The sequence below is a fragment of the Monosiga brevicollis genome, genomic scaffold (genome assembly GCF_000002865.3).
Source record: "Monosiga brevicollis MX1 MONBRscaffold_2 genomic scaffold, whole genome shotgun sequence".
Lineage (NCBI taxonomy): Eukaryota > Choanoflagellata > Craspedida > Salpingoecidae > Monosiga > Monosiga brevicollis.
The window spans coordinates 1,886,970-1,898,435 of record NW_001865039.1 but is presented as its reverse complement, the minus strand read 5'-3'; the positions used below and the strand labels follow the sequence as shown (position 1 = coordinate 1,898,435).

Sequence of the window (11,466 nt, the reverse complement as noted above, 5' to 3'; positions counted from 1 at the left end):
CGGACAGAGAACAAGTGTTATGTTAATGGCACTTTCTCTTACCTGTTTTTTTTTTTTTTTTTACGTGGTTTTGTGGTTTCTGGGAGCGTCTGGGTGTGTCTGACGAGGTAGTGGCTTTGGTTGCACTTGACCATGAGTTGTATAGACCTGGTCTTCTTTACATGGGATGGATACCCTTCAATGACGGAGGGTGCAAAAAGGAAAAGATGCCTCAAATGCTTCAAAGTATCAACAAGAGGGGGTGTCTTTTCTCTCAAATAATCAGTTTATAAGTTTATCCTTGACACTACGAGGAGGCGGCCGTGCTGAGACGAGGAAAGCGGATGGCACCATGTGCAAAGGGGTCAAGGTGCTGCTGCATGTAGTACAGGGACTTTTGCAACCGGGCGCTAAAGTTGTCATCCTCGGCAAAGGGAGATGTGGACAGCCGCAGAGCGAGCTCGGCTCGCGGCAAAGTCAAATACAACACCGGATTCCACGGTCGATAATCCCACGGTTCTGGTCAGCAACAGGCGTATGAGAGCTCACACGGACTCTGAGCGAGCCACGGCCACCTGGGAGCGGGCATGCGAGACACTCGGGGGAAGCGGGGGGATGAACGAGGCCTCGGACTTACCGATGACATAACAATCAATATCTTGATTGTAGCAGTTGGACAGACGGTTGCAGTTTGTGAGACAGCGAATGTCTCGGAGAAGATTTTCCGAGGATACAGCGGCGACATCAGGCTCTACGAGCGTGACGGCCAGGATTTGACCTGTCCGCACGTCCAAGGCCGCACTGGTATGACGAGGCCGTTGCAAGTCGTCTTCCAGACCCATTTTGACAGCCAGTGGGTGGGGCGCAGAGGCTACCCGGTTGTTTGAGGCACACGCCCGAACAATACGGAGTTCAAACCGTGCTTCGTGTCCTTGCATATCCTCCATCAAAGCCTCAAAGTTCTTTTGGATTGAGATTTGGGAAAAAAAAAAAATAAGAAAAAAAGGTGAGGCGTGTCGAAAGGCAACAAACAGATCCGGTAGAGAAATGGAGGAAAGGGTCTGTTCCCTCTCGTACCTGAATAGAATAGCCACCTTCGTCGTTGAAGCCACCAATGATGCCGGCTTCCAAAGGCTCATCCTCATCATCATACTCGAGTTCCGCGAGCACATCGTCCAAAAACGAGCGCCCGGCGCCATCAAAGTGCACCAGCACGCCGCGTCGCTGCGGTCGATGATAGAGCGTCAGTAGCAGACAAGTCGTGGCGTACGACGAATACAAGAAGCGCACAGTGTCATCTAAGAGTAAAAAAAAGGGGGTGGGGTGTTAGAAAGAGAAGGGGGAAAAGAGATGGGTAAACGCGCGCGAGGTATGACGTGCCGTGGGTTACAATGGCAAACTCTCGTTGAAACACGTGCACCACCTCATTGGGTGCCACATCCGGCCCAGAGGTTAGCTCACCCAGGCCCTGAAAAGAGGAGGAAAAGTCAAGACGGGTAAGCTCAGAAGGACAATAACAACATCGAAGACACGAGAAAGCAATGGTGGCGGGAAGCAGCATTGGACTGACGCGCTCAGCTAGCTGGTCAATGGTCCACTCGAGGGGCTTCTTATCGCGCAAGAGCACCATGACGTCTGCACAGGGTTGGCTTGGGCAACTGGTAGAGGCTCGGAGCGGTCGAGTATCTAGTTGGCGGTCATGGTCTGCGCCAGGACAATGTCCAAGTTCTTGCGATTGCGCCTCGTCAAGTGAGAATACTTGCCGACATGACGGACCCAGCGCCACAAACGGCACTTGACCAAACCAGATGGCTTTTCGGCTAACAATGGCGAACACGCGAAGCTGGTGAACGGCCAGGGAAGTGGGTATTCAATCGACCGGCCCAGGCACAAGCCATGGAAATGGCGACTCATTCTCGTCAGTCCAAGGCAACGCGCGTCTGCCGCGCTCTAACCTGTCGAGTTGCGCCGTCGACTCTTGCACTTGCGCACACCTGTACCAGCTTGCTTCACCTCTCGCTCCACCGACGAAGCGTCTTTCAACGTGTACCAGGCGCTTAAAGATCCGCTCTGCCCGCCGCCCGCCCAATGTTCACTTGGCTGCCACTGCCAACTTGCCCGAGCCAGAGAGACAGAGAGAGCACAGAGACAGAGAGTGAGAGGACAGAGACAGAGACAGAGACAGAGACAGGGACAGTGACAAAGACAGAGACGGAGACAGACACAGAGACAGAGACAGAGACAGAGACAGAGACAGAGACAGACACAGACACAGACACAGACACAGACAGAGACAGAGACAGACACAGACACAGACACAGACACAGACACAGACCAAGTCTATTGTAACGTGCATCACACTCACCGCCTCCAAAAACGTCAGATTTTCAGTGCTTGTTCTCTCTCTCTGTCTCTCTCTCTCATTTTGCTTTTGACAACACACCATCATTCAGTGGCGCGTTGAGCTGCATTCGTGTGTGTGTGATCAATTTGGCTTGAATCTGGCTTGAGGTGTGTACGCTATGTGTGGTGGGTTTCGGGTTGGCTGGGTCCGCGCACGTCCTGTCGGTCCTGTCGGTCCTGTCGGTCCTGTCGGTCCTGTCGGTCCGTCGGTTCTTTCGGGTGAGGTGGGCATTCAGGAGGGGGGAGGGGGGAAGGTGTTCGGTGCTGGTTGTGGCTGATTTGCTTGACCTGTTCTAGGCGTGGATCATGCCGTTGAGGCTGCATACTTGACCAGCACGCGCCAGCGTGGCCTTGAGTCCTGCCCATCTGTCTCTAGCTCCAAGTCTTGTCCAAGTGGTCAATTGCGCCAGCCGCACCCAGCAGCATGGCAGATACAAAGCCCGCAGCCAATGCCCCGACCATGGCAGTAGATGTTGCAACACCTGCTGTGGTCGTTGACCATCCTCTCGCTGCCGCGGCCACGCCAGAGCCAGCTACCACAACTGCACCGGCACAGCCACCAGCGACCGGCACCGAGGAAAGCTCGGGCTCATCTCGCCCAATGTCGCGGCTCTCACGCTCGGCCAGCGATTCGAGCGGCACCGTGGCCGCCGACTTGACCAGCCTGCGAGCCGTGCTCGAACGCACTCACACCTTGTATACTTGCGCATTTTATGGCTTTGTCCCCATGGATGCACCACGCTCAGTGGATGAGACCGAGCTCATTATGCGCGAGCTGCTTGATCGAACAGATGGCTCACCGGCCCCGACAGCCGCCACACTCTGTCTCCCACGCCTAGTCAATGCCGGTCTCCTCATCGTGCTCGAGCGCGAAAGCAAGCGCATCTCAGCCCATCGCACCCTGGCTCGACAGGTCATTGGCTGCAACCAGTCACAGGTGGACCCTTCCTTCATGACGCTGGCCATGAAGTACGACGAGGCGCGTCGTTTCACTGGCCCCTTTGAACAGCCTGCACACCATTTGGCCGAGGGCGCCAACAAAGCCGGTGCCTGTCTCATCTTCAAGTTTGGCACCCCTGATGAAGCCCGAGCTGCCTTGACGCTCATCGGCGAAGCCTTTCGACTTTTGCAACTTGCGCAAGGTAAACTCGGCTTTCTTGCCTGTGCCTTTGCTTTCCTCTGCCTCAGACGAGCTGGCAGGAAGAAGAGAGGAATCCAGCTGTCACTTTGCTTCAGGCATGTTGGTTGAACGGTCGTTCTCGCGTTGTGGCCCACTAGGTGCTGAGCATCCGTACGAGTACAACATTTGCATTGGTGTTGGCCTGCAAGAGGCCGATCGCAACGGTTATGTCTTTTGTCCCTGCAATAAGGTGGGGCTTTGACGCCATGGTGGCGCACGCATACATCCTACCGCAACCGTGGACAGAGGCCGCCCCCTCAACCCACTCTGGGCAACCATAGGAAATCTTTAAAGCCCGGGCACACCGCGAGCGGCGTCTACACTTTTCCATCACCCAGGTGAGATTTTGGAGCGACAGCTCTTGGCCGTGTCGCCCAAACTCATCTGCAAACCAACTTGCCTCCTGCGCACTTGCCATTGTCATGTCCCCAGACATCGGAACAGCCCATGGGCTTGGAGAGCATTCGACGCGTGGGCATCTCCATGATGACGCCATGGTCAGGTTTTGAGACTGGGGAAGGCCACTACTGGCTCGACATCGTCTCCACCGAATGGCTGGGTAGCAAGGCCTTGACCCTCGTTGTGCAATGGCCCCTTGACCTGAACTTTGACGCCGCCAAAAACGTCCGTGGCTTGGTCAATGCGCCCTACCTCTTCACCCCTCCTCTCCTTCTGGCTCGTTGACGTAACCTCTGCTCGTGTACGCACGTTCCCGATGCAGGACGAAGTGGTCATGCTCAATGTTGTGCTCGACACCAACTTTGTGGGCTTGGCGCAGCCCCTCCGCCTCACCACCGGTCTCAAAATTCGCGTCACCAAAGCAACTGATCGCATCTGGCTCCAAGGCAAGAAAGAAGCCCAAACGCAGGCCTTCTCGGTGGGTTGCCGTGTCACCCGTCCCAAATGCAGCCATCCTCCCTTCGTTGTGGTCCTAGCCTGACCATTCACTTGGGATAAACCAGGTCAAACTCAACATGAGCAAGCTCCCACGGCCCCCGTACGTCCTCTTTGAGCCGACTGAAGTCGTGCAACTCGAGGCATCGGCGCGTATGGGTTACCTGGAGCGCCTGCAATAGTAAGAATTGTCAGCTCGCTGCCACCCACCTGACAGGCACTTTTGTTTGGCCCGACCAAGATTTATACCTGATTATCGCTGCAACAGCCTCTATCGCAGCAACCTTACCGCTGCCAAGAGTGAGGAGGATCTGAGCGCCGATCCTGGGAACGGTGAGCAAAGTGACAATGAAGCCGACGATGAAGATGGCACTGCTGAAGCAGATCCGTCTGCAACCGACCTTGTGCTCGTGTCTGGCCGTGTAAGATTGCGAGCCGCTCTGACGTCGGGCTCTGGCGGTTCCGCCCGTTCGTGCTTTTCGGCAAAACACCTCGCTAACCTTTCAATACATTGCAGGGCTCGGTGGACCAAAACATGAACGACACCCAGCTGACTCGTTGGACCAGCGTCATTGCCAAGTGGGACGCATCTTCACGCAAAACGATCAACGCACTGGCTCGCGGCGGCGTACCCGATCGCCTCCGCCCCCAGGTGCACAAATCGGCCCATCTCACCACCCATCCCCGCATTCATGCCATCCATGACCAAACCACGTCCTTACCTCGGCTCACTGTCCCCACTTTGCTCCAGGTCTGGCTCCGGTTGGCCGGGGTTGCTGATTCAGACCTTGAGTTGAGCTATCCGTTGCTGCTCAAGCAGGAATCGCGGGCGCATGAGGCCATCAAGGTATGCCGCGCTCACCGTCATCCGCACGCATCGCCATTGGACTTGTCCGTTCATCATTCACCGCCTTCTTCTTCTTGTGCCCATCTCAGTGGGATCTCGATCGCACGTTCCCTGGACACGAACGCTTTCGTGACAAGGAGGGCGAAGGTCAAAAACAACTCTACCGAATCAACTCGGTCTGTTCTGGATCTCATGCTTTGCATTGAGGTTTGCTTGAAACTTGTGGCTGTTTATTGACATTAGCCATGTCGGCATGGTTCTTGCCACTCTCACCTCTCTCGCAGGCTTACTCCGTCTATGACGAGGAAATTGGTTACGTGCAAGGCCTCAGTTTCATCACGGCCGTTTTATTGCTTCACGTGCGAGCATCGCAGGCTTTTAATGCATCCCGCGCATAGACCTGTCCATACCGTTGCCTCACTGCAGTCCCGCCTTTGTTCTTCTTCTAATTTCGGGTGTACATCGCCACCTGTTTAGCTTCCCGAGGAAAGCGCTTTTGTGCTGTATGTCAAGATGATGCAGGACTATGGCCTGCGTGACCTTTACATGACAGGGTTTGAGAACCTACATCTCCGTCTGCACCAGGTAAGCTGTCGCAATTTAGCCGCTGGAGAACGCCGGTGGGCTCGGGCATACCAATGTACAACCTCTAGCTTATTGTGTCCGGATGTCACGCCCCTTGGCTTAGCTGGATCGTCTACTGCTGGAGGCGCTGCCGGACCTTTACGCCCATATGAAGGAGCTGCGTGTTGAGACCCACATGTATGCCAGCCAATGGTTCTTGACACTTTTTGCTACAAAGGTATGTTGTGTCCTTGCAATTTGGTTGTCCTTCTCAATCGGCGGTTTGTTCGTTGATTTGCTCTATATCAAGGACCATGGATGACTCGCTGCGCGCACTTGCCAACCCTTGTCGTCCATGGTTTCTGCTCGCAGTTTTCTCTGCCTCTGGTGTACCGCATTTTCGACTTTTTCCTTGCGGAGGGATTTCAGACCATCTTCCAGATCAGTTTGGCTTTGCTCAAGGCTTCTCGTAAAGGTGAGCGCGCCAGCAAGCGGCGAATTCTTCAATGCACGCAGATGAAACTGCACCCGTGAGCATTACATCTCACCAACGAACTTTTCCCTTTCCTAGAGCTCTTGGCCAGCACTTTTGAGGAGATTATGGCCTATTTTCGCACAGAGCTCCCTCGCCGTTTTCAAAGCGAGGCCGAAGCGCGACGCTTGATCTCCATGGCCAATGGTATCAAGGTTTGTTCTGGTGCCCAACAAACAAGGGCCCGCTTAGAGAGCTGAAAGGACAATGGAACCATGCTCATGTCTCTGCGCATTTGGGCAGGTGGGTGCGCGCAAGTTGGCCAAATTGGAGCAAGAGTATCTTGAACAAAAGGCTGCGGAAGCCTTGGCACAAGATCCCGTGCAGGTATGCGTGCCAATGATTTTGCCCATCGCCGTCTCGACTCGCACCGCTGGGTGACTCTTTCGTGGATGCTCGGCAGGTTTTGACAACCGAAAATAATCGGTTGCAAGAAGAAAATGTGAAATTGCAGCAAGAGCTTGAGGTGATGAGCCAAAAACTAGTGGAAACACAAACACAAATGCAAATGAAGATTGAGGCCTCAGAAGACGCCCTCAATTCCCAGCTGAAAGAATGTTTGTTGATCTCTCCTGGTGCCTAAATTCTCCATCTTCCTCCTCAACTCTTGTTCTTGGTTGTGTGGCGGCCTACTCACATTCTTGACCCTACTGTGCTTGTGTAGATGAAAATCTGAGCAAGGCATCGCACGAGGCCAAGCGAAACATTGAGCTTGACAGTGCGTGGATGTTTCGGCCGCTTCGACGACATGTGGTTCTACGGCCATGCCTTTGTCGCCCTTGCATTAAAGCTAATGTGCTTTTGCCTGCTTAGGTCGCAATCTGGAGGAGGAGGTGCGTTTGGTAAAAGAACTTTATCGAACCACACTCGCCAAGACTGATGAAGAGAAAATGGCTTTACAAAAGAAACTGGATGAGGTATGTCGTCGATCGTGGAGAATGTAGGCAGTTCTCTGCCCAACTGCCCGGCTCATGGGGCATTCGAACGCAGGTGCAAGCGCAGTTGCAGGTCAAGCAGCGGCATCTCAACGAGGCTGAGGAGCGGGTAGGTCCCGCGTCCTTGAGGAGTGCGAGACGCAATCTCAAAAGAGCAGTGTATTGAACAGGGTGTCTTTAATAAGCTTTGCGCTTCAAATGGGCGGGTAGGTGCAAACACTTGAGGCCCGCGTCGCGGCCCATAGTGATGATGCAGACTCGGTTGAGCTTCATGCTCGTATCCAAGCCCTGGAGTTGCAGCTGGCAGAGGCCAAGCTACAATCGGTTGAAAAGGACTGCGAGATTGAGGTGGGTTCTTAAAGAAAGAGTATGCTATTTGGTTTGGTAGCCCAAAGGTGGTGGAAGTGAAAGGAAATAGGAGGGGAAACAACCGGGGTCACGGCTTGGGTTTAAGGTGGTGTTTTCGAAGAATGCTCACAGCCCGGCACATGGGGGCTCGCAGCGATTGCAAAACGTGACGGGTGAGCGTCCGTCTTCCAAAGACACCAGTGCCTCAGGAGGTAGCGGATCCAAATTCCGTGCCCCACGCCTATCTATGTTTGGCGGAAAGAAGAACAATGCCGCCTCTTCTTCATAACACAAGAACTTGAAATAATTGACCTGATCATCAAACATAGTGTACATGCATTTCGATCGTGATGAAATCCAAGGACAAGCTTACGCCTCAGAGTCTGGTGTCTGTGCAGCCTCCGCAGCAGCTAGGGTTTGGAGCTGGGCATTGGCGGCTTGCAACTCCTGCAAAGTGTTGGCCATATCAGAGTTGAGCGATTGCAAACGCGCTTGCAGGTGCTGCACGTTTTGAGCGAGTGCTGCGCGTTGCTCGGCAGGAGTTCCGGTGACGGGAACGCTTGCTCGAGGAGTTGCTGTTTGATGGGTGTTGTCGCCACTGAAGGAAGCCCCCGCACCAAATGCTCGACCAAGCTGATCCATGCGGTCCATCGAGCGTGCACGGAAGAAGGAATGGGAGCGAAAGCTTCGATTAATCTCGCCGCGCGAACCGCGACGCAACCTGTGCAGAGCACAAAACGGCGTTCCGGCCAATGAATGGGTTCAAAGCAAAGCACGTCTTAGGGCGCCTGCATATTAGAAGAGCCGAAGTGCGGTTGTGCACGTACCGCAAACGATGATGCAGCTCCGGCGAAGGGGGTTCTTCGAGCTGGTTCAAAAGAGAGTCGGGCACATAGGTGTGATTGGGATCCCGAGTACTGGCGACCTGTGCAGTGCAGTGAAGGAAGGAGGGCCTTGATGAGGGTGGCGCTGGAATGCATTGATCGACGCAGCTAGTTCAGCAGCCAGGGTGGTTGAGCATACCAAAAGGATGTCGCGCAAACGCTGGTGGTCAATGAAAACGGACAGCACCTCCTCTGGCCCATATACGGCGTTCAGAGCCGCATCATCTAAACGACAGAGAACAACGGTCGGAATGGATGGTATCAGACAGAGAAGTAGGGGAGAACGGCAGGATAGAGCCTGTAGCAGCCGCATGTCGCAAGGCGAGTGATAACGCACAGCCCGACTCGACGATGAAGATGAAAACGTTGCAAATAATGACAATAAAGATGATGCAGAAGGAGTAAATGTAAATCTGGTCGAGGGGCAAGCGGCATGGCATTGAGGAGGGGCGGGACAGACTGCAGTCGCTGCACCTTGATCGGCAGGGAAGTAGAGCATAAAAGTGTTTGGTCCATCAGTGGCGTACCTGAGCAAAAACGTCGTAGCCCAGATCGGAATTCTCCCGGAGCTCTTGGAAGACGGCCAGCACCCTGCAAAGCAACAGAATTTAAAATCATCGTGAACGTGATGGCATGGTGGATCACCGTTGTGCACGTGGGAAAGGGAAATGGGGTGAAAGCACGCACGAGTCACCGTTGAGGAGACTGAAGAGCGTGCGGCTTGACTTGAAAATGTCTCCGAAGAGGTCCTGGTGATCGTAGAAGCAGGCCACGCCGACGAGCACGTAGGCCATGTACACGGGCGTGACGCAGAAGACAAACTTGGATACGCCTGTGAGAGAGACAAAGCAAGAGGATCCGCGGTCAGTGCTGCCACCGGGTAGCCAAGCAGGCTGAAGGGGGAGGGGGGCGATGACGTGGATGCACACACGTGAAAGGGAGGCCTTGACGGAAAGGATAAGCATGTAAAGTTCGCTATCCCACTCGTAGAACTTGAGCATGCCCACCCAAACGAGAAAGCCACCCAAGGCGTGGCAAATGTCTGAGGAGCTCAGGCTACAGAGTCAGAGGAAACAGCAGCAGCCAACAGTAAGGGGCTGAGCAAGCGGTGACAGGAACGGACGAATGGCGGAGGGGTGTGGCCGAGCAAGCGTTGGTCGTGAGGGGATCTGGGTCAACGTACGAGTCGTGTTTGTCGGTTTGGTAGCCCAGCTGCTTTGAATAGTTGAGGGTGCCACCGATGATTAAGAGTATATCGCCGAGAACGGTTGTGACATGCCAAAGATTGAAAAAGGCCAGTTTATCAGAGAGCTTGAGATGGTGCCACATGATTTCGTTGGCGGGCAGGCGGGAGGCGCCGCCATTGACAGAGGTCATGACGGGAGCACGCTTGAGATTGGTGCGAGCATATTTGAAGGCGCCAAAGGAGCGCCAGAGCGCGCGCAGGGTCAAGGCTGCGCTGGGAATGCAAAGGGTGATGATGATGCTGCTGATGACGAGCAGGACGGGTTGGCTGGTGGAGAGAATGGTGTTGGATATGCGAAGCTGGTAGACGGCGCAGCCGTTATCGTAAGTGAGGTCGTAGAGGGCGTTGCAGTGCCAGCGGTGATGGACATCCATGACGGTGGCGTGTTTGTGATCTGCCTTTTGCAGGTTTTCAAAGGTGTAATCAATGGCGAGCGTGTCCACGACACGCAGGAATTCGACGAGTTTGGAGCCGTTGAGCTGGCCTATGATGCCATAGCGGTTGTTCTCGGACGTCATGACGTCGGACGTGATTGTGCCATTGGAATACTTGACGCGAAGCTTGAGCTGCTGGTTAACTTCGTATTCAGAGAGGGCCGACTCGTTGAAGGACCAATAGTTGTCCATGCTGGTGCGAAAATGGTTCACAAAGTTGTCCACCGTGTAGATTAAGGTTTGGCCATACTCGGACATGGGCCAGTCATCAGCGCTGTTTCCGAGGCGACTGCGGAGCATGGCTGTGTTGCTGTCCATGTAGTATGAGTATTGAAAGTTTTTCATGATGTAGAATGCGGAGAGAAAGATGATGACCTGGCAGGGCGGTTGAGAGGTGAGTGGGCGCAAAAAGGAAGCATGACGAAGACGACCAGGGCAATGAAATGCGTTTCAGGCGGGGAAGGCGGGGAAGGCGGGGAAGGTGTGGGGGGATCCATTGCATTACTCACAAGGACGTTGAGGGTGAATTTGTACGGGATGCGATGGTGCTGCCTGAGCTTTTGGAAGGGACTCTTGGTCATGCGGTCAATATGGGAGAGCGGCGTGCGGGGCGTGTTGGTGCTGGAAAACACGCTGGTGCCCCTGTACCATGCGATGTGAGACGAAGCGAGGTTAGGCGCAGCGTGCAGACTAAGTTTGTGGATTGAGAAGACGGGCTGCGGGTGGGAGTGGGTAACACGAGCCAGTTGAAGGCGGCTTACGAAGTGTTGAGGGGCTCGCCATCTTCTGGGTCGATGCGGATGAGCGGCTCCATGAGTTCGGTGGACTGACTACCAAAGCGAAACATTCGGTAGCTCATGATAGCCCCGCGGAGGCACGCCGATGGTCAAATCAGCGGCACGATGGCTTCAGCAAGGGTCGGGGCCGGAGAACATGGAGGCCGCCGCTGCCGACTTGAACCGCCAGAGGGCACGTGGAGGACAAGCGGCTATACTGCGACTTGACCTGTGATGTCGAGCTGCACGGCCCACATGCCCCCCTCAACTCAGCAACTGGAACGGAATAACAGCCGTACAAGGAGGCAGGGAGGAGGCAGGGAGGAGGCAGGAGGAGGGCAGGAGGCAGGGAGGAGGCAGGGAGGAGAAGGGCAGGAGAAGGGCAGGAGGCAGGAGGCAGGAGGGCAGGACGAGGGTGAGCGCTGCGATGGCGTGTGTGGTGTA

At 54.7% G+C, this 11,466-nt stretch overlaps 3 protein-coding genes across 3 annotated transcripts in view; 1 reads left to right on the top strand and 2 right to left on the bottom strand.

The window, feature by feature from the left end:
- Window positions 1–286: 286 nt before the first annotated feature.
- On the bottom strand, window positions 287–1,609 carry MONBRDRAFT_5128 (uncharacterized protein; the record flags this gene model as incomplete). Its single annotated transcript, XM_001742220.1, has 5 exons — window positions 287–498; window positions 617–941; window positions 1,057–1,277; window positions 1,441–1,447; window positions 1,550–1,609. The coding sequence occupies 5 exons, from the start codon at window positions 1,607–1,609 to the stop codon at window positions 287–289; spliced, it is 825 nt and encodes a 274-aa protein (XP_001742272.1).
- Window positions 1,610–3,109: 1,500 nt separating this feature from the next.
- Window positions 3,110–7,971, top strand: MONBRDRAFT_22245 (uncharacterized protein; the record flags this gene model as incomplete). The annotated part of the gene is made up of 22 exons (XM_001742673.1): window positions 3,110–3,524; window positions 3,661–3,752; window positions 3,844–3,900; window positions 3,995–4,186; window positions 4,284–4,439; window positions 4,525–4,559; window positions 4,698–4,878; window positions 4,974–5,108; window positions 5,208–5,303; window positions 5,393–5,479; window positions 5,588–5,662; window positions 5,781–5,888; window positions 5,992–6,105; window positions 6,240–6,342; window positions 6,439–6,554; window positions 6,643–6,726; window positions 6,803–6,956; window positions 7,064–7,117; window positions 7,213–7,316; window positions 7,390–7,443; window positions 7,545–7,682; window positions 7,837–7,971. 22 exons carry the CDS (start codon window positions 3,110–3,112, stop codon window positions 7,969–7,971), a joined length of 2,685 nt encoding a protein of 894 aa, XP_001742725.1.
- Window positions 7,972–8,051: 80 nt separating this feature from the next.
- Window positions 8,052–11,466, bottom strand: part of MONBRDRAFT_5126 (uncharacterized protein) — a gene marked incomplete at both ends in the record, with an annotated part of 4,020 nt that continues 605 nt past the window's right edge. The window contains 9 exons of the mRNA XM_001742219.1: window positions 8,052–8,403; window positions 8,510–8,607; window positions 8,706–8,791; window positions 8,904–8,979; window positions 9,094–9,157; window positions 9,254–9,398; window positions 9,498–9,622; window positions 9,750–10,621; window positions 10,756–10,962. Of these exons, the coding sequence (XP_001742271.1) occupies window positions 8,052–8,403; window positions 8,510–8,607; window positions 8,706–8,791; window positions 8,904–8,979; window positions 9,094–9,157; window positions 9,254–9,398; window positions 9,498–9,622; window positions 9,750–10,621; window positions 10,756–10,962 (2,025 nt within the window). The remainder of the gene's footprint in view (window positions 8,404–8,509; window positions 8,608–8,705; window positions 8,792–8,903; window positions 8,980–9,093; window positions 9,158–9,253; window positions 9,399–9,497; window positions 9,623–9,749; window positions 10,622–10,755; window positions 10,963–11,466) is intronic.